Below are 20,223 nucleotides of genomic sequence, written 5' to 3'. Positions count from 1 at the left end.
AAGTATGTGTATTTATATATGTTTATATATACATATAAATGTCTGGGTAAAAATAGAGTAACACATGTATTTCTCTGAGACGGGATTATGTGCAATGTGGGTACATTTTCCTTTCATACAGTCACATCTTTCTGTATAGTACACATTGTTTAAATGAGGGAACAAATTGAATTTCACCATGAAAAAACCATAAGCTATGGAAGCACAGAACAACAATGGAGAGTGATCGACAGTCATCCAAGATCACAACTTTGAGTTTTTAAAAAATTAGAAACCAAAAAAATCTACATGCCTGTGCTTTCTGGGAAGAGGAAAAGAAAAAAAACTACATGCTCCAACACCAAAGAAAGTCATTTTTTAATAACTTGATCTTGAGTTTTGAATTCTTAACCAAGTCACACAGACTTAAACAGGCTGATAGTTGGAGGAGGAAATGAACAGGCTCTCCCTATCTGATGTAAATTCCAACGCTTAGCCAAGAATCCAGGTGGTAAAATACTGACTCTATTTAAATCAAGCCAAAGTGATGCCTTCCGTGGCCACATTACATAAGCAATAGGCTCCACTGCTGCACACATCTGGTCAGAATAAAGGCCCTCTAAGACCTTCAACACAATTAATTCAATATTTTCCTGACAGTTCAAAATGCTACGACAACTGGCAGACAACCATCTTAAATCATCACGGAAAAGTCAGACATATGGCTAAGTATATTTAATATGCTTTAAAAATAAGCCACAGATTTTTGAGCCAACGAGATCTTAGGCAAGAATTTTTATTTATTTAAAAGTTATGCCTACTCGTTACCTCAAAAGATTTCGATTCAAAGGTGATTGCTTGAGAACCTAGAGAGGGCAGAAATTACAAAGAGACATAAAACAGGGATGCTGCCTTCAAGACTGTGAGAAGCACATAACCCAGTGCAGGAGACAGACAAGCAAATCTGCGTTCAAGACACTATTGTGACTCTTGAAATCATGATGTGCGTGCGGGAAGACAGAGCACAGAGGAGGAAATAATCAACAGTGTTGGTGATGGAGATCTGGGAAAAGAGAAGGCAAATAAGCAGAATTGTTTGAAACTCTGTAGCAGCACCCTGTGTTCTGCCCAATAAACACTTTGCAAATCCATTTTATGATTATTATTATTAATTCTGGGACTCTTTTTGGGGATAGGTGAGGTCACCGGGCATGGTTTGCTGTCTCAGACAGCAATGGTACAGCTTAACAGAGGTCAACACACTTCTAGTGTGGAAAAACCTAGGACGAGAATTTTGGAACCAGGCAGATCTGAGCTGGAATCTACCTAGTATAAGTAAGCTACCTGGGGACCAGGATAAATTACCTGAGCTCTCAAGCTACTTTTCTCATAGCTAAAATGAGAATGACATCATCCACCCAGGCAAAACCCTAACCGGGGTCTCAGAGACATGGCAGAAGATGAATATATAGTAATTATGATGATCAGTTTACTGCTTCTAATTCAGATTCCCAATCTCAACCATGAAACTACACCTGAGAGAAGAGCTTCTGGACTCAGTCTCAGGGCCCTCTGGGGCTGGATATCTCTCTGCGATGGTTGTTGCTGTCCAGTCACTAAGCACGCCAGGTTCCTCTGCCCTCCACTATCTCCTGGAGTTTGCTCAAATTCATGTCCACTGAGCTGGTGACCCTATGTAACCATCTCATCCTCTGTCACCCACTTCTCCTCCTGCCCTCAATCTCTCCCAGCATCAGGGTCTTTTCCAACGAGACAGCTCTTCGCATCAGGTGGACGTATTCTGCACTGTAGGATGTTTGGTCACATCTCTGGGCTCTGCTCTCTAAATGCCACTTAGCATTGCCCCATCCTGAGTTGAGACACGGAGAAGGCAATGGCACCCCACTCCAGTACTCTTGCCTGGAAAATCCCATGGATGGAGGAGCCTGATAGGCTGCAGTCCATGGGGTCGCGAAGAGTCGGACCCAACTGAGCGACTTCACTTTCACTTTTCACTTTCATGCATTGGAGAAGGAAATGGCAACCCACTCCAGTGTTCTTGCCTGGAGAATCCCAGGGACGGGGGAGCCTGGTGGGCTGCCATCTATGGGGTCGCACAGAGTCGGACACGACTGTCGTGACTTAGCAGCAGCAGCAGCAGAGTTGAGACAACCAACAACATCTCCAGACATGGCCAAATGTCCCTTGGGGATCGAAATCCTCTTCAGTTGAAAAACCACTTCTTCAGAGGATGGATTGTTGGGTCTTTGTTGATGGGTCTTCATTTCTGAACTGAAAATTATCATGGCTGCTATTAGGTAGGTATGGCGGTAAGGACTACATACCATACACACCAAGCACAGGATAAACTGTTTTGCATATGTTTTCTCATTTAATCCTCACAACCACCCCTATGAGGTAGGCATTATTCTCATTTTCAACTGGAACAACTGACGTTCTGGGAGGTTAACATGCCTATGGCTCTTCAGCTGGAGTCAGACCCAACCAGGCTGACTTCAAAAGCTTGTACCACCAAGTCCCACTGCCTCTCCAGCCTTTCTTGATTCAGGAGTCTAGGTATGGTGCCACGAAGGCCAGAGGACCTCAGGGTCAAGCTCTTAAGGATCACTTTTGCTGGTACTGCCCTACCCAGGACCCCCAGGAAACTGGGAGAGGATCATCCTCCCTACACCTTCCTGAACCAGGGTCCTGAGGACACTCATTAGAATTAATTCTTCACCAGTGACAACACGGAAGAAATTCAGGCAGAGATCCAGAGGTTTCCTTCTTCCTTGTCTGCACTAATCCAGTCTCAGCCTTTTTAAATAGTGGCATCTGAATCAGGCAGAAAAATGAGGGCTTTTTCTAGACTTGAAAAGCTCTCTAGGGAACTGTGTACCACAATTGCTATCTCTCAAGAGATCCTTTCTTCTCCCGCACGTGCTTTCCAACAGGGAACATTCAAACAATAACAGAAGCCGGTATTTCGTGAGCACTCACCACGTGCCAGGCCCTGGGCCATGTGGTTTACCTCAGTCTCCTAATTTGATCCTTCCATCAGCCTCAGGTAGTAGGTATTATTATCCCCATTTTCAGAAGGGGAAATCCTGGCACAGTGAGGAAGAGTATCTTGCCCTAAGTCACGCAGGTATTATACTGAAAAGCCTGACTTCTAACCCAGGCCAGCCTGAGTCCAAAACCTGCCAATCTACAACACATTGATAAATGCATACAGTCCTGTTAACACTGTATATGGCAATAACTGTGAAACATGGCTTAAATCAGGGCATAATGGCCTTTTAATTGCACCACCATGCCACTGTCCATAAAGAGAGCTTCGAGTCTCTCCTCACAATGGACTGAAAGATTAGCCTTATTGTGGAAAACATAACTGCATCCCATTAAAGTCACACACTAATGCCTCCACTGGCAGTAAGAACAGGGCTGACACCTTAGCCGGGAGGATGTAATTCTCTTACGTAACTCATTCTCACCACACTGCAGATGGAACAGGAAAAGTCGATACACACAACTGACGGTGCCTGGAACATCTCCACCATCATCCACTGAAGGGTGAGAGAGTGTGCAAAGTTATCTGGCACACTCAGCACGGTGCTGGTCTAAATCCCTAAAATAAAGACCATTTGAGACCAGCCTACAAGGCTCACTGTCTTCAAGGTTACTCTGAAATCAATCAGTGAAGCTCTATTTAGCCCAAGTTATAGACAGCAAAAGTTAAATCAAGTTTAATGCAGTTTATCATAAAGTACCTACATTTTCAGAGACTTTCAAATATCAGAATTTTCAGAGGCAACCAAGTTCAGAGAGAATTCTTCTAACTCTAAGGTTGACAGTGGACATTCAAGAAATACTTGAGCAATTACTATGCATTAGGCACCATTCTTGGTATTGGGGATCCAGCAGGAAACAGATGTACAACAACCCTACCCTCTTGGAGCTTATATTTGAGAGAGACAAAGTAAGGAAATTAGTCATTCTGAAATACTTCACATATTATAAAGTAAAATAAAGCAGAGGACAGGATTGGGAATGACAAAGACAAGTGGGAAAGATTTGAAGTTCATGAGGGAGTAAGCCTCCCAGGTGACCAGGTGGGGACCACCAGGCCACGGCCGGGGAGACAGAGGACAAGTTACAGGCCAGATCGTTGGCGGGTGGGGGGTCTTGTGAGTCACCAGGAGGATTTCAGTTTTTACTCAGAGAGAGAAGGACTAGAGAAACAACTGTGTTATAGATTATCCATTCTTTAATTATTTAGCTATAAAAAGAGATTACTATTTAATCATAAGAGACATTGTTCAAATTACATCTTCTCGGGTTGCTACATGCTTTCAGAAAGGATAACATCTAGAACACACTGGACCCTCCACAGGCTGCTATACCATAAAGCGAAAGTCAGCATTACTTGCTTGTCCTTGACATCCATGCAGGTTCAGCTGCGAAAAACACCAAAACAAATTCCCCAGACATACTACATGGATGTTGACATCCACAGGAGCGCAGTAGAGCAAAGCTCCAGTGTTTACCAAGGATTTTTCAAGGTTATAGATCTCACATATGAGCTCCATAAAGACAGGCAGGAAGGCAGTAACCTCCTTTTTTTAGGATATGAATGTCAGCCCTTAACGAATTTGACAGCCTTTATTCACAGTGTATACAAAAATCAGTATATTCTGTTACACGTATATACAAACTTAAGGAAGGGACCACTGACATCACAGACTGGTGTTTTGCATTAAATAATCATCGTTTATAAAGCAACATCCTTCATGTAAACCCTTGTGGTAAGGAGATGTCAGAATGTTTTCCCTTATAAACCACTTAATTCCCCTTGGTGGATATCATCAATTCTGCCATCCGAAACTAGCTGGGTAATGAATGCCAACAAATGCAGTGAGCCCACTGTATGCCACAGCATCATAAGGTCAAGTTATTCGATTTTTAAATAACACGGCCATTGGCAAAGAGTAGCCACCAGAAACAGTGGACATGTTGGGTTCACCGTCCTTGCATTATTTTTTGTAAAAGCTGTAGAATGTTCCACAGTAAAACCTAAATATATCCTTCAGAGAGTGGTCTTTTGGCACCAAGAACAAAAACAGATTGATTTTTGAAAGTTTAAGTTAAAAAAAAGAAGACATAAACACAAAGCTCAGTTTAAGAGCAAGAGAGGACAAAAATCAGGCTGCTTTCTGCAGCAAAGATCCGATTCGCTCTTGGCTGGAAAAACTGCACCCAGAGAAGACAGAGGTAAAGTGTCATTCTTCTGGATGCTGACATAGACCAGGTCCCACATAAACAGAAAACAGGACAGTTCCTCGTCATCCTGTTGAATGAACAGCTGAAATTTCACCTCTTAAACCCCACCTAGAGTCCACAGGCAGAAATACTTAAGTACAATCATGAAGCCTTGTCAGTTATTTATTTATTTATAGCTCAGTATAAATTATTAGAGAACCAGCTGATCAGAACGCCTAGTGATGAGAAAATGAACATATTAGGATCCAAACTGAGAAGAAATCAAAGAGGAATAGAGAGGAAAGGAGGAAACATGTTGTAGATGGCCTGATCTACATTCAGCATCCTAATAAGAAGCAGGAAGAGAACATTCATTCATGCAGCCAACAAATTCTAGCGAGCACCTGTGGAAACAGTGACAGACTTTATCTTCTTGGGCTCCAAAATCACTGCACAGGGCGACTGCAGCCATGAAATTAAAAGACGGTTGGTCCTTGGAAGTAGAGCTATGACAAACCTAGACAGCATACTGAAAAAAAGAAACATTACTTTGCCCACAAAGGTCTGCCTAGTCAAAGCTATGGTTTTTCCAGGAGTCACGTATGGATGTGAGAGTTGGACTATAAAGAAAGCTGAGCACTGAAGAATGGATGCTTTTGAACTGTGGTGTTGGAAAAGACTCTTGAGAGTACCCTGGACTGCAAGGAGATCCAACCAGTCCATTCTAAAGGAAATTAGTCCTGAATAATTACTGGAAGGACTGATGCTGAAGCTGAAGCTCAAATACTTTGGCCACCTGTTGAGAAGAACTGACTCACTGGAAAAGACCCTGATGCTGGGAAAGATTGAAGGCAGGAAGAGAAGGGGACAAGAGAGGATGAGATGGTTGGATGGCATCACCAGCTCAATGGACATGACTTTGAGCAAGCTCTGGGAGCTGGGGATAGGGAAGCCTGGCATGCTGCAGTCCATGGGGTTGCAAACAGACACGACGGGGCGACTGTACCAAACTGATGACTTGCCAGGTACTATTTTAGGGAAACAGAGGCATGAACACATGAGACAAATTTCTTATTTTCATGAGCCTTACATTCCAATGGGAAGAGAGACAGACAATAAAGAAGCAACAAAAGAAGATAATGTGAAATTATATCAAGGCTATGAAAACACAAACCAAAATGGGGAGACGGCATGTCATACAGGGAGCTCTCTTATATGGGGATCAGTGTGAACACAGGGGCCAGCTCAGACTGGCTCTGGAGAACCAATTACATCCATCTCTTTCCAACTCCAGTGATGCAACAAATCAGTGTCTCCCTGCCACCAGAGCCAGTTGTTAAGCCTTTAGGAGCACACCACCAGATGAGGAGGTCTTTCTGAAGAGACACTAAATAGACAAGTCAATCTTGTGACCATCTTGGGTGGGGTCGGGGGGTGGGGGAGGAAGCAAGCCCAGAGACCCCAAAAGCAGAATTCACAGGAAACCAAGCAAGATAAAGCACTGTGTTTTAAAACACGAACAGAATTATTTTGTTAAAATGTTGTAATACATTCCAATTGGTCAAAATAAACACGCAATGTCAAAGCAGAACTCAAAAAAGCACAAAGAACTATATTCAATTGTGTAATGGTCCTAAGTCCCTCATTACAGCGAGGGGAAGGGTCTGGTGGTGGTGTTGTGGTTTTTAAATTGTGTCTTATTTATTGTCTCCATTCTGTCTGTAAAAAAAAAAAGTGGAGGGACAGTTTTGGTTCCTGGGTAATTTGCAAAACCACAAAATTCACTTACAAAAATATGTAAGCGTGACCTATAATATTACCAGTTTGGGAAACTACAATCACACCCTTTTAAACTTTTGGAGTCTGGGTTATTCAGGGAATCTTAGCATTTTATGAATGCAAAGGAACTGAAGAGGCATAACCACTTATTTTAGGTATAAAGAAAGGTCCAAATAGGTAACATACTGGAGATAACAGCACTAGTCACCTAGCTTGTTCACGATTATCTGTTTCATTTGATGCCATATTTGTTTTCTTCTTCTTCTTTTTTTCAGCCCCACTGTGCAGCATATGGTATTTTAGTTCCTCAACCAGGGATCAAACACATGCCCTCTGCATTGGAAGCACAGAGTCTTAACATCTAGACTGCCAGGGAAGTTCAATGCCATATTTTCAATGTCACTCTATATCCTAGGACAGCGGTGCTCAAAATTGAGCATGCATCAGAATCACGTGATGACTTGTTTAAAACACCCACAGGCTGCACACTCCTGAGTTTAGGTATCTGTAGGGCTGGGGTAAGGGCCAGGAATCTGCACATATAACGGGTTCCCTGGTGATGTCAATGCCACTGGTCTGGGGACCCTACTTGAAATTCACTGATCCAAGAACTGGAAGCATGGGTTTTGCCACCTAACACAGCTGAGTTCCAGCTCCACTTCAGCCACTTGTATGACCCTTGGAAAAGCCACCCAAACCCTCTGGACTTCAGTCTCTGACACATAAGTCCAGTTGGGAGGAATAAAGAAATGCCCATAAAGCACTAGCTCAGCCAAGGGCAAGGCCTTTTAGAAGCAAGTGCTCAAAAAATACTAGTTACAGCCTACAGAAATGTTTCCTTAATCATCATGGCTCCCCGTTATCTGCTATTTCACTTTCTGTGATTTCAGTTACCTACAGTCAACCCCAGTCTGAAAATATTAAACAGAAAATCCCACAAATACACAATTCACACGTTTTAAATTGTGCACCAAGTAACATGATGAAAGTTCCCACCTTCCCACTCTGTCCTGCCCAGGACATGAATCATCCCTTTGTCCAGGGTATCCTGCCTATTAGTCACTTAGAAGTCCCGTTATCAAATCAACTGTCCAGGTATAGCAGTTCTTGTATTCAAGTGACCCTTACTGTGATCAATAATGGCCAGAAAGCACAAGAGGAGAGATGCTGGTAGTCCAGATCTGCCAAAGAGAAACCATAAAGTACTTCCTTGAAGTGAAAAGGTACAAGTTCTCAACTTAATAAAATCATATGCTGTGGGGACTTCCCTGGTTAAGACTGCACTTCTACCCCAGAGGGCAAGGTTTTGATCCCTGATCTGGGAACTAAGATCCCATATGCCACATGGCACAATCAAAAAAAAATCATAAGCTGTGGATACTAAGATCTACAGTAAGAATGAATTTTCTATCTGTAAAATCATAAAGAAGGAAAAAAGAAATACATGCTAGTTTTGCTTTCATACTTAAAATTGCAAAGTTGCAGCTGCAGTGCATGATAAATGCTTTGATATTGATACGATAGAAAAGGCATTAAATTTGTACAGTAAGGGATCTTGAGAGACCACATTCACATACCTTTTATTACAGTATACAGTGTTATAATTTGTTCTGTTTTCTCAAGTTGTTGTTAATCTCTCACTGTGCCTAATTTGGAATATACCATTCAAAAATACTTCACTTTTCTCCTTTTTCAACATACACTAGAATAAAGTTCAAAAGATAGATAAGATCAAAGATTGGAAAAGATATGGCAGAACTGGAACATTTATAGCAGCTTTATTCATAATAGGTGAAAGAAAAAAACAGTCCAAATGTCCATTGAGAAACAAAAATATCAACAATCTGGTATATGTATGCAATGTGATACTACTCCCCAATTCAAAACAACCATGATACACACAGTACGAAATCTCCAAAATATTTTGTTGAGGGCAAAAACCCAGACACAAAAGAGTGTCTTTTGTGCATTATTTCATTGATATGAATTTCAATGATAGACAAGACTAACCCAAAGTGAGAGAAATCAAAAAGTCAATGTCTCTGGAGGTGGAGGGAAGAGGTGGAGGGAGCTGACTGGAAAAGTATAGGAGGGAAATTTCTGAGGTAATGGAAATGCTCTGTATCTTGATCTGGGTGAAGCAGACATGAGCATATACATTTGTCAAAGCCCATCAAACTATATACTTAAGATCTGTGCATTTTACTACAGGTAAATATAAACCTATAGTATATATAGTACATGTATATATATATCTTATTATATATATGAAGTGATTTATTTTATATAGCATATATATGTAAATTTCTTAAGGCACTTTTGTGACAAAAAACTGTCATCCTTCATTTAAAATAAACCAACTCCAACCAAGTAGATCCATTTAGCTTGATTCTTTCACAGACCAGTCCTATTTCATATACCATTTACAACAGACTAATTTAGTCTGTGCAACTTTCCAGAGAGCTGCCGTGAAATAGAGCAGAATTCTCTCCCACAAGAGGACCATGACATTTCCATACAGACAGCACCCAGAGTGACCCGTGGCCCTGGGAGTAGCTAGTTTAAGGCGCAGACAACTCAAAAGTATTATTTTCCTTTACCAAGTAGGAGCCTATTTAATATGATTAAAACACAGTAATAAAAACACAAGAAGAACAATTTTGTCCTATAATTTAAATCATATTCTCAATATGAAAGAGAAGGCTGGTGATGGTGAAGCCTGGATGGGAGGGGAGTTTGGGGAGAATGGATACACATATATATGTATGACTGAGTCCCTTCCCTGTTTACCTAAAACTACCACAACACTGTTAAGTCGGCTATATCCCAATACAAAATAAAAAGTTTCAAGCTACCAAAAAAAGAGAGAGAGAAGGCTGGTGAAATGCTTTCCAGTGCCTTCTTTCTGTAATGAAGATGTTAGAAGAGCTGCCTGCGCCTGTGTAATCATGACAGGAAATAGTAGCTTTCACATTGTGGTGGATTTCAGGCCATTCAAATGTCCCCATCCATAACTTTATTCCACTATAAGAAGAACAAGTAGGTTTGCATACACACACATGCACACACACTTTCTATGAGCATTCTTGCATAGCACACAGAATAATTCCGGGTGAAAGGAAATAAGATGGGGAGACACTAGCTTCCTTCAAACCCAGAGGCCTCTGATTCCAAACACACTTGGGTTACCTGATTGACCTTTCCAAAGTTTCACGATGATGCAGCATTGGGACAAAGCCTCCCAATGTTTGGTAACTGGTGGAGGGAGGCTCAGCCACCTATAGTATCTCACACACTGAGAATGAGCTCCCATCGATCAATTAGACACTAGTAAAACGCTCCCTGCGCCCGTAATCTCCAGGACAGTCAGGAACTCGTGCCCATCCTCTACCAGCCATGTCTCCAAGATGCCCCTGCATGATGACCTGCAGCCGACCCCATCAAATGCTATGACAGTATTTTCTCTACAGTTGTATCAAGTCCTAGTAATGCAGGAACCTGAATTATGGTGTTAACCTCATAATTCAGATTCCTGACACTAAAAAAACCCAAGTCAGACATGACTTAGAGACTGAACAACAACGAAGTCCTCTAGGAAACCTTCTCTGATCATACAACTGGAAGTTAGTTCCTAGTTTCCTAAATGCTAATGCTCATTTTTTTAAGTATCATTTATATTGCACTTTAAGATCCTGTTTGTACATAGGCATTATTTTCTTCCCTGAGACTGGATGCTCCTAGAGATTGAGGACTGTTTTGTAAACTTCATTTTATCTCTAACATTGCCAGCTCAGTACATAGCACATAAATGTCTCAAAATGTTTGGTGATATATGGAGTAAGTGGAACCTGTTTTAATGGAGTAATGGTAATACACTGGGTTATTATCATTCTATACCTAATATCTAATAAAGTGCTAACACATTTTTTTTTAAGCTAAACTTAAAAGCTAGACACAGAAATAAATAACTGCCCCAATTTCACTTGAAACGTAACAATAGCTAGTCTTTATTGAGCACTTATTATGTGTCAGGCACTATTCTGCACCCTTTATAAGTTTATGTAATACAAAACAGCCAGTTCAGAGATTCGGGAGACATATTTCCAGGTGAGACAAGGTGTTGGACCTTAAGCAAAGCTGAGGTGATATGCAGTAAATGAGGCATATTCTCTCCTTTCAATGAGCTTATCACCTTGTATGGAAAGAAGGGAAGGGATCTAATGCATAGTTCAGAATAAGTAAAAAACTGACAAGACACACATTTAGGGGAATCCAGAAGAAGGCTGATTTCTTCATCCTGGCAGGATGCCTGGGGGCTTCTTGGAGGAGGTGTGCAATCAGATACTGAGGACACAAATGTAAGGAGATTTCCATAACTGTCAGTCCCTCAGCTCCCAAAGCTACCAAAAGGCCGGTCTCTTCTCCCTGTCCCCCTCCTCCACGTCATCTGGAACAGGCCTGTTTCCAAAAGAGGACTAGCTCAGCCCAGCCCTCCTTTCCTCTGCTGCTTGCCCTTTCAAGCACACAGGCACATGTATGAACTTTTCACCAAGGCTCAACCTGGTGCTTTTGCAGGGAAGAACCTGGATCACGGTGTTTGGTCATACAAGGGACCCCTTTAACCAAATCCATTCCTTCTCTACTTCTCTACTCAGGGACAGCCCTGAGCCTATACCAAACTAAGACGCAAGGGACTCCCCCTAGCCAGCAGCCATCAGAAGGGTCATCACTCCTCTCCAAGCTTCTGAGAGGTGAATTTGCTTCCACTCCCTTCTCTTAAGTGCACCCCTCAGGTCTCCCACACTCATCCCCCACCTCTTCCTCCTTGGTGGTTAAGGCTCTGCAACAAGGATTTTCAAACCCTCACTCTTGGTATCTGTGTGACCTTGGGCAAGTAACTGAACCAACATCAGTAAATGAAACAACGTCAGTCCCACCTTCTTCATCCGTAACATGGGGTTTATAAGAAAAACTCGCTCTCAGAATTGTTGTGCATCAGAACAAAAGAGTGCAAGGAAAGAATTTTACACAGAACCTGACACATAATAAGCGACAAGAAATAGCAGCTATAATCATCTTCACAGGGATGATAACGATGGTTGCAGTGATGGGGATGGTGGTGATGTTGGTGGTAGTATAAACTTGGGCTTGAATGGCGCTGAAATACCCTCTCTATTCTCTCCCCCCACCGCCACCCACAAGTCTGGGGCCAGGCCACACGGTAGAGACACATGAGTCATCCAGTTGTGGGGTGAATGCAAGATCTTCAGGCTGCAGGCTTTGGGACTGAAAGGTGGTGATGCCCTAGCCCACCTGGCCGGTCACGGGGTGATGCTGATTTTCTGATTAAGGAGGTCCAACAATCAAAGACCCTCACCTCCTTCATACCCATTCTCCAGGTCTGAAAACAGCTAAGAGATCAAAGAACGCCGTAGCTACGCCCGCTGCAACACTCGCCCAGGGAACCAGGAGAGCGTCCACTTTGCCCCTGCCTCAGTTCCCCAACTCTCCTCCCGGTGCAGGCAAGCCACTGCTGCACTTGGTGGCAGAGATAACAGGTTAGCAAACCGGGCCAGGGAAAAATCTCTGCGCTTCCCCGAGCTAACCCAAGCCCCTCTTCCCAACGCAGGTGGGCAAACAACCCACAGCCTCTCAACAACTTGGTGTATTTCGCCATCACTGGGCACACGGCCTCAACATCGCCCCTATACCGCGTTCACAGGAGAAAAGCGGGAAATCGAAAGGGGGGCGGGAGGAGGCTTCTCAGCCGGGTTCCCTTCTCTGGGGGCGCCTCCAGGAGGCGCGTCCCGACTTACCTTGTCTGACGGCTTTGAAGGTGACGGCCTCCTTGCAGCTGTCGATGACTCCCAGTACGTCATAGCGGGGCAAGCCGGACACCCGGATCCCCTGCACCTCCAGAAGCAACTCGCCCTCGCCCAGCCGAGGGCCCTCGCCGCCACCGGGAAGCCCCGCCGCTTCGGTAGCCGTCACTGCTCCAACATACGGAAACTCTCCGTTCTCCGCGCCCCCCAGCACCGTCACCCCCAGCTCTCCCTGGGGTCCCCGCTTTACGGTGCATTCGTGAACCCTGCTAGTCCAGTGGTTCTTCTTCTGGATCACTTTCGACATGATGAGTTACACCCCTCCTACCTCCGCCAAAAAAAAATAATGATAAAATGAGAGACAGGTGCCCCCCACAGCACAAGCCCCCAAGCCCCTGCTGGTTCATGGGAGAGACATCTCCCCCCCCAAACAACGCAGCGGGAGAGAGAAACTTGGCAGCCTCGCTCCCTTGCACACACTCGCTCACTCAAGCCATCATAAAACAAACTTTCTGGGCTTCCCCGCGAGCCCTGCACAGGCGCCCGCGAGCTTTGTTTGCATTCCGGTGCTTCTCGGTCCACGTTCCGGCGCCCGACCGTGCTCTCTGGGACCAGAGTCCACTCTGCGCCGCTTGGATTATTTTTTTTTCCTTCCTTTCTTTCTTTCTTTCTTGCCTCTTAGAAATGCGGTGTCTCCTCTTTGCCTCCCGTCTGGTTCGCCTTTCCTCGCGGGCGGGCAGTTTCTGAGGGTGAGGGAAGCCCTTCCAGGCAGTTGCTGGGAGCCCTGGAGACGCGGTAGCTGAGCGGGGGCGGGGGGGACAGGAGGGAAGTGCCTGCGTCCCCTTTAAGCAGATACAAAGGCTCGGCTTGTTTTGTTACAGTTCATTCTATTCCGCGCCGCCGAGCGCAGCGGCCGGCAAGAGGAGACGCGCGCGCATGCGCCCCGCGACCGCCTGCCGGCCGGCCCGCCCCACCCCGCCTTCCCGAAGTGAGAGATTCCAATATGCTTCCCGTTGGGTCCTAAGTCCGACCCTTCCAGGATCAGCCACTTTTCTCCCCCTTCACACGCCCTTCTCGTTCCTACTTTTATTTCAGTGCTCACGACTCTGCATAGCCCTTCGGGGGTCTGGGAGACGAGCAAGTGTTTTACTCCAACTGTCTGCAACTTTTGAAAACATAGGCAATCTGCTTGGGCATTTTAAAACCATTTCAAACAGGTGGGGGTTGGGGAGACTCACACTCCCTTGCGCTCACACTCACGCACACACGCACGCACACACGCCGGCCTAAGCTTCCTTACCGCCCTCGGCCAGTGGCTGGCCACGCTGTCGGTCACCCAGCCCACCCCCCGCCGCAATTCCCTCTAATACCCTGAACCCAACCCAGAGGAGTGCGCCTGCCCGGCTTCCCCCCAACCTGCACTGTGCAGGCGGGTTCTGGTCTTGGAGCAGGGTGTGCTCCAGCCTCTGCGACCCTGGAGGGGGGGGGGGGGTGCTGTGGTGGTCCCCCAAATGGGATCCGTCACACGCTCACACACGTATACACACATTTATCTGCATCCTTAAACTTTAGGGCCAACTTTTCTGGACGCAGATAAAGTATAAGGCGAGGGAAAGAAGCCAAAAAGCAAGAGGGGCTTGGGGTCTTCAACCGAAAAGGGTCTAGCTCTTTAAAACTCCCTTGCGGCTAGAGACCTCTGGAACCAGGCGTCTGTCCTGGACTCAAGTTCCTGGCTGAGCTAAGCAGCCTTTGGACCCGCCCCGGGGCCAGGAGATAAGGATCATTCCTGGGTCAGGGATCTGCACCCGAGTCCTGGCGCCCGCGGGGGCGTGGGCGCGGCAGCCACCTCTCGGAATTCACAGCCGGGAGTTGCTTCTGCCTCGGGCGGCGCCCGAGGGCGGGGGCAGAGCCAGCTAATAATGTCCCTGCTAGGTTTCGGAACGTGCTCGGGGGCTGCGGACAGAAAGAATATCCTGCACCGGCAAGGCTTCCCTCCCCAAATACTCCCCAATCGGCCTGGGCGATAGTCTCCTAAACATTTTCTTTTCCTCAGTGATTTATAACTTATTTATCCATCTTGGGTCACAAGAGAGATTTCAAGTGCTAAATAAGGGAAGTGAGTGTAAAGGACTCCGAAAGGACGGGGTGCCGCAGAGGTCAGGGTTGAGAGGCGGGCTCTGAGGTTTAGGTTCTCACCGGTCCAGTGTCCGTGTGATCTTGACCAAGCGCTGGGACCCCTCAGAGCCTGAGTTTCTTAAGTAAGTGTAACAATACCTGACAAGATTTTGGGGAGTATTACGGGAAGGACACTTGTAAAGTGATATATAATAAAAAGCTTACTAGTAGTAGTTTGAAAATAGGAATCATTCGGGGTTTCAAGTTACATGATAATTCCTCCTTTTCTCTCTAAAACTTAAAATATATAGGCATACATTTAAATATTTTAAAGCACTGCTTATAGGGCACTTTTCTAAGCCAATAAAAATAAGAGAAGAACGTTGCTACTTCTCTCTTGAGATATCCAAAACTGAAAAATCCTATTACCTTCTAGTATTTGTAAAAGAAGGAAGTGGCCAGTTTTCCATGGCTCTTCTTGGTAAGGGAAACCATCTTCAGCCTCTTTTCTCAGAAGATATCCATTTGTCTCCAGCTTGACTGGATCAAAATGAATGAGAAATTAAAAAGCTTCAGTCCCAAAACCAAATAAAGATCCAGCCAGTCAGAATCTTAAGGATAGGTTCTATCCTCTGGATGTTTAAGCTTGCCTTTACATGCAGGGTGCTAGTACACAACACCGAGGACCACAGTCTATCATCTTGATTCCTGAGCTCACAGACACTTTTAGGATAAGAATCTATGTCCACATCTTCTTGGACAGCATATACTCCAGGAAGGTAGTGGATTTTGGCAGTTTGGTTTACTGATGTAGTCCCAGTTCTTAGAACAGTATCTGGTACCTTGTTAATGTTCAAGTATTTGGTGAGTGAATCCTCTTCCCAAAATGCACATTTTTGCATAGCACCTTAAGAGTGAAATCACAGATTTCCCTACAGATCATTGGTAAGCTTGCCCTTCTATATTTCCCACCTCCCACACTCCATATTTTATAACTGTGGGTGCCCACTTGCCAGGAATTTTCCCACTTGCCTCTAATCAGCGGTCACCTACCTAGAGGAGTCCAAACAAGATCAAGTGGTCGGCAGTTCCTTCCACTGGCAGCAGCACCATCTTCCCTCTCCAGGGTTCCACATGACCCTGAAGCAGAGAAGAGGAAAGGACTTGGAATTCAGCCTACTTCAGATTCTAGGTGTGGAATAACCCCCCTAAAAAAGAAGGGAAAAGTGAGGGCACAGACACCAGGGTAGAGAGAGGTATAGAGAGACATATTAAAATCCAGGAATTTAAAAAGGAGTAGTTTGAGCTTTCAAAACAGCTGAGACTGCCAATTTCCAGACATTAAGTTTATGATGTTCCCAAACTCTCTGCCTCTCCTCTGAACCTTTCTGTTTGTTCTATTTCTCCTGGTTCAGTTTCTGTGTCCCAGATTGGAAGGAGCTTCAGGGCAGAAATCATATTTATTCTATCCAAACTTTGAATCCTCAGCATTTAAACCCATGCCTTGAGGTGAGTGTGCACTTACACACTTGATGACTGAATGTGTGAATGCATGGGTGAAGTGTGACCTTAAACTATGTAGTATGTGACCTTTAGCATGAAACCCATTTAGATTCCCTGGCCTTTCAGTGGTTAGTTAGGACTACACATTTCTGTTGCAGGGGGCATGAGTTCCCTGTGGCATGGCCAAAAAATTAAGTAAGTAAAAAAAAAAAAAAAAAAACACGAAACCCATTTAGATTTGGTGGCTAAAACTGATATTTATAGACTGTTTTCTTAAGAGTTTATAGTTATCTTGAAGTAGATTTTTCTTGAATATATATAAAGAAGAACCCTGTGTTCTGGCTTCCCTCACTTACATTATGACTTTGACAATACATTCTAGTGGGGGAAATAATGCCATAAAATACCTAACTTTGAGGTTTACCATGTGTGCCAGGATAGTTATGTACATTATTTTATTTAATCATTATAACAATTGTGTGAGGTAGGTATGGCCTTGATTTTGTATGAGTGACTTTGATTTTAGAGGAAAGTAAAGCTAGTTAAGTAAAGAAATTTGCTCAAGAGCCTGGAAATGATAGAGCTAGGATGTGAACGCAGGGGCCCGAACCAAAGCCCACATTCAGAACTACACCCCTATGGGAGGGGTAGGATGTGGCCATCCACCATCTAGCATATTTGGGTACCAGCATATTTTGGCTCCAGTATCCACCACATAGTGTATGCATACCAGTTAAGACAGTTAAGACACTCTCCCATCTCTTCCTTATAAACTGAAAGAATACAGTGTTCCACTCTGGAATCCAATCTGCAGTCCTCCTTCAGTGGGCTCTGAAGATCAAATAATTTACTGGAATGTAGAGAGATTAATTTGCAAACATTTCTGAAGTGTCTAGAGATCTGTGGGCTCTGGTACAGGTGACATGCCAATATACTGTTACTGCAAAAGCAGTTCAACAACAAAATCTTAATAAACATGATTAAGAAGTAAACTGTGACATAATAAACTGCAAAAATGATGGTCTTATTTTCCTATAGGTAGTTCCACTCAAAGGAAGAAGAAAATCCACAAATGTAAAATTGTGCATTTCTTTCTTCCAAAGACATTTCTTTTCAAAGGTTTCTAGTTGTGAGTAAAGAAAGCATTACTGCAGTCGAAAGTGGTAACTTACCTCCTTTTTCTGAAATTGTGAAGACAGGAGATAAGTTGGTTGACTGTGAGGCAAAAGAGGACATAAAAATTGGTTATCTTTTAGTTTCTGAAGAATGTCATCAAGAAGCATATATTATAGATATCAAGGTAAATGCTTCATATTCAGTGAGGTAACTGACTCCAAACTGGTAATTTAGAGCAGATCAACAAAGGAAGTTAAAACCCTTATTTCAGATAGAGGGAAACAGATAGTGAGGACCACTTTCTGAGTCACCTCCTGGAGGCACTTTTACGATTCACTTGATAACATGTTCGTTTCCTCACAGGGAGGCAGACAGGTTTTTTCTGACCACAGTACCCCTCTAGTCCTTTCAGCTAGGGAAGTAAAAATAAAATGTTAATTCTCGTGATCTTCCAAGCAATCGCATGTGAACTATTATTTTCATATCCTAGAGGAAGAACTCCAGGAAGAGAGTTTAATCCTGGCTAATGTTCTGGTTCACTTCCATGGGAAAAAATTAATACTGGTAACTGGAAGATTTGAAATTTCAATATTGGCTGTGAAGAACCAAGAGAAACCCAAGAATTTATTATGGAAATCTCTCCTAAAATTTCCCAAATATTCAGCTATACTGAAGTATATCATCCTGCATAATTCCACTGAAAATATACGTGGTGACAGTAAATTTCCTTATGAACAGGATATTTGCAATTTTCTTCATAATAGATATTTGTATCTATTTTATCTCCCACCAACTCTACGAAAATACAGTAATTGGAACATGGTAGATGCTTAAATAATAATTTGATTAGTGAAGGTGTTCATTCTGTGTATGTCTTATTATATATTTAATAATTTTTATTGCACTAAAGCAGAACTGAATGAAAGAAGAGGAGATTACACATTGAAATCAAGGATGCAATACGGGCATTTTTAAAAATACTCCATAGTATAAATTATTGCTGAACAACTTTAAAAATAGATAAATAAAAAGGCAGAATTAAATCATTCAAGATTGTATTACCTACTTTTATACTTGGGTTTATCTCCTCCTGGACTTTGGCCAATACAAATATACACACGTTGACACAATCTACTTTCTTTAGCTGTCTCTCTCCTCATTTAGGATTTATAGTTTATGGAATAAAATAATCCTTTATACCTTTTATTTGTGTGTGTGTTTGTGTGCTCAGTTGCTCAGTTGTGTCCAACTCTTTGAGACCCCATGAACTGTAGCCTATCAGGCTCCTCTGTCCATGGGATTTCCCAGGCAAGAGTGGGTTGCCATGTCCTCCTCCAGGGGATCTTCCCGACCCAGGGACTGAATCTGCATCTCCTGCATTGGCAGGTGAATTCTTTACCACTGTGCCACCAATTTATTACTCACCAATATATCCTCAATTTTCTATTTGTTAAATATAAACCTATATCTATCACTTTTACCAGCTCAATAATATTCCATTCTTTAAATGTTCCAAAATTTATTAAAACAATGCCCTATTCATGATCATTTAGGATTCTGCATGAGACTACAGTAATTATTTGTATTAGGATGTTTTGGTTGCCAGGGACAGAAACTTAGTTGAACTAACTTAGGAATAAAAGGAAATGTATTAATCCATTATAACTGGCAAGACTAGAGATGAAACTAGTTTTCAGCAAGCCTAGATTAAGAGGCTCAAGCAATGCTGTCAGCTTTATCCCTCCATCTCTTGGTTCTTTTTTCCTTAGTTGCCCTCATCCTCTCATACTACATATGGATTGACCTTCTTCCAAAATCCAGGAAAGACAACCACGTGCATCTACGTTTAGTAATCCCAAAAGAAAGATTTTCACTAACAGATGGGAAAAGCAATGCGAGAAATTTCATTCTGTATTAAAGATTTCAGTGTCAATTGTGGAGAGTACAGATGGAGTTTGTGTACTTTTCACCGGCTTTGAGAATAAACACAAGCGAGGCACAAACATGATTGGCTACCTGATCAAGCCTGGCAGTGTGTGTATAGACTTGAGACTCAGGGAAAGGTCATTAAGGTACTTTTCTCTACAAGCTCCTATGGTGGTTGCCTCTTAACGCAGTTAACCAAGAGTTCCAAGAATACAAATACAGTGGGAGTTTGATTTCAATCAAAGCTGCAGTGGTTGGCCCACACATTGGTAGCTATTATGAATAAACTCTGAAGCTGGCAGTAGTGCAGGATTGTACCCTTTACAAAGGAAGCCAGTCAAGTGTTATACTTATTTAATACAGATGGTTTGTTAAATTATTTACATAACATCAATTTCAAATATTCTGAAATGAGTCCTAAGTTTTTCTGAAGCTAAACTAAAAAAGAGAAAGTTAAATATTTTAAGATGATCTGTGACAGTTGGTAGGTTGTTAGATTGTTTTCATTCATTTGTTCCTTCAACAAATGCTGATTAAATACTTATTTTGTCAGTTTGCACTAGGCACTGATGATATAGAACTAAAAGACCCACTAGGCTTTGTTTGTTTTTTTTTTTGGCTGGAGGAAGGTTACCTCCTAATTGGATACATAGACAAAAAAAAAAAAAAAATACAAGTTCAACTGTGTTGGGTAAGTTCAGTGACAAGGAGCTAGGGTCATCTT

General features: G+C 43.2%; 1 protein-coding gene across 23 annotated transcripts in view; it reads right to left on the bottom strand.

The window, feature by feature from the left end:
* MAGI1 (membrane associated guanylate kinase, WW and PDZ domain containing 1) overlaps window positions 1-13,794 on the bottom strand; it is a 645,192-nt gene extending 631,398 nt beyond the window's left edge. For 6 of the 23 annotated variants that reach the window (XM_061396468.1, XM_061396467.1, XM_061396469.1 and 3 more), the window contains exon 1: window positions 12,834-13,793. In XM_061396468.1, coding sequence (XP_061252452.1) covers window positions 12,834-13,146 — 313 coding nt within the window. In that variant the 5' untranslated portion in view covers window positions 13,147-13,793. Of the gene's footprint in view, window positions 1-12,833 lie in introns of all 23 variants that reach the window. The other 17 variants (XM_061396454.1, XM_061396458.1, XM_061396452.1 and 14 more) reach the window with 4 other exon arrangements.
* Between the last annotated feature and the right edge of the window lie 6,429 nt (window positions 13,795-20,223).

Source organism: Bos javanicus, chromosome 22 (genome assembly GCF_032452875.1).
Source record: "Bos javanicus breed banteng chromosome 22, ARS-OSU_banteng_1.0, whole genome shotgun sequence".
NCBI classification, from domain to species: Eukaryota; Metazoa; Chordata; class Mammalia; order Artiodactyla; family Bovidae; genus Bos; species Bos javanicus.
The sequence above is the reverse complement of the archived record's forward strand: the minus strand, read 5'-3'. Positions and strand labels throughout refer to the sequence as shown.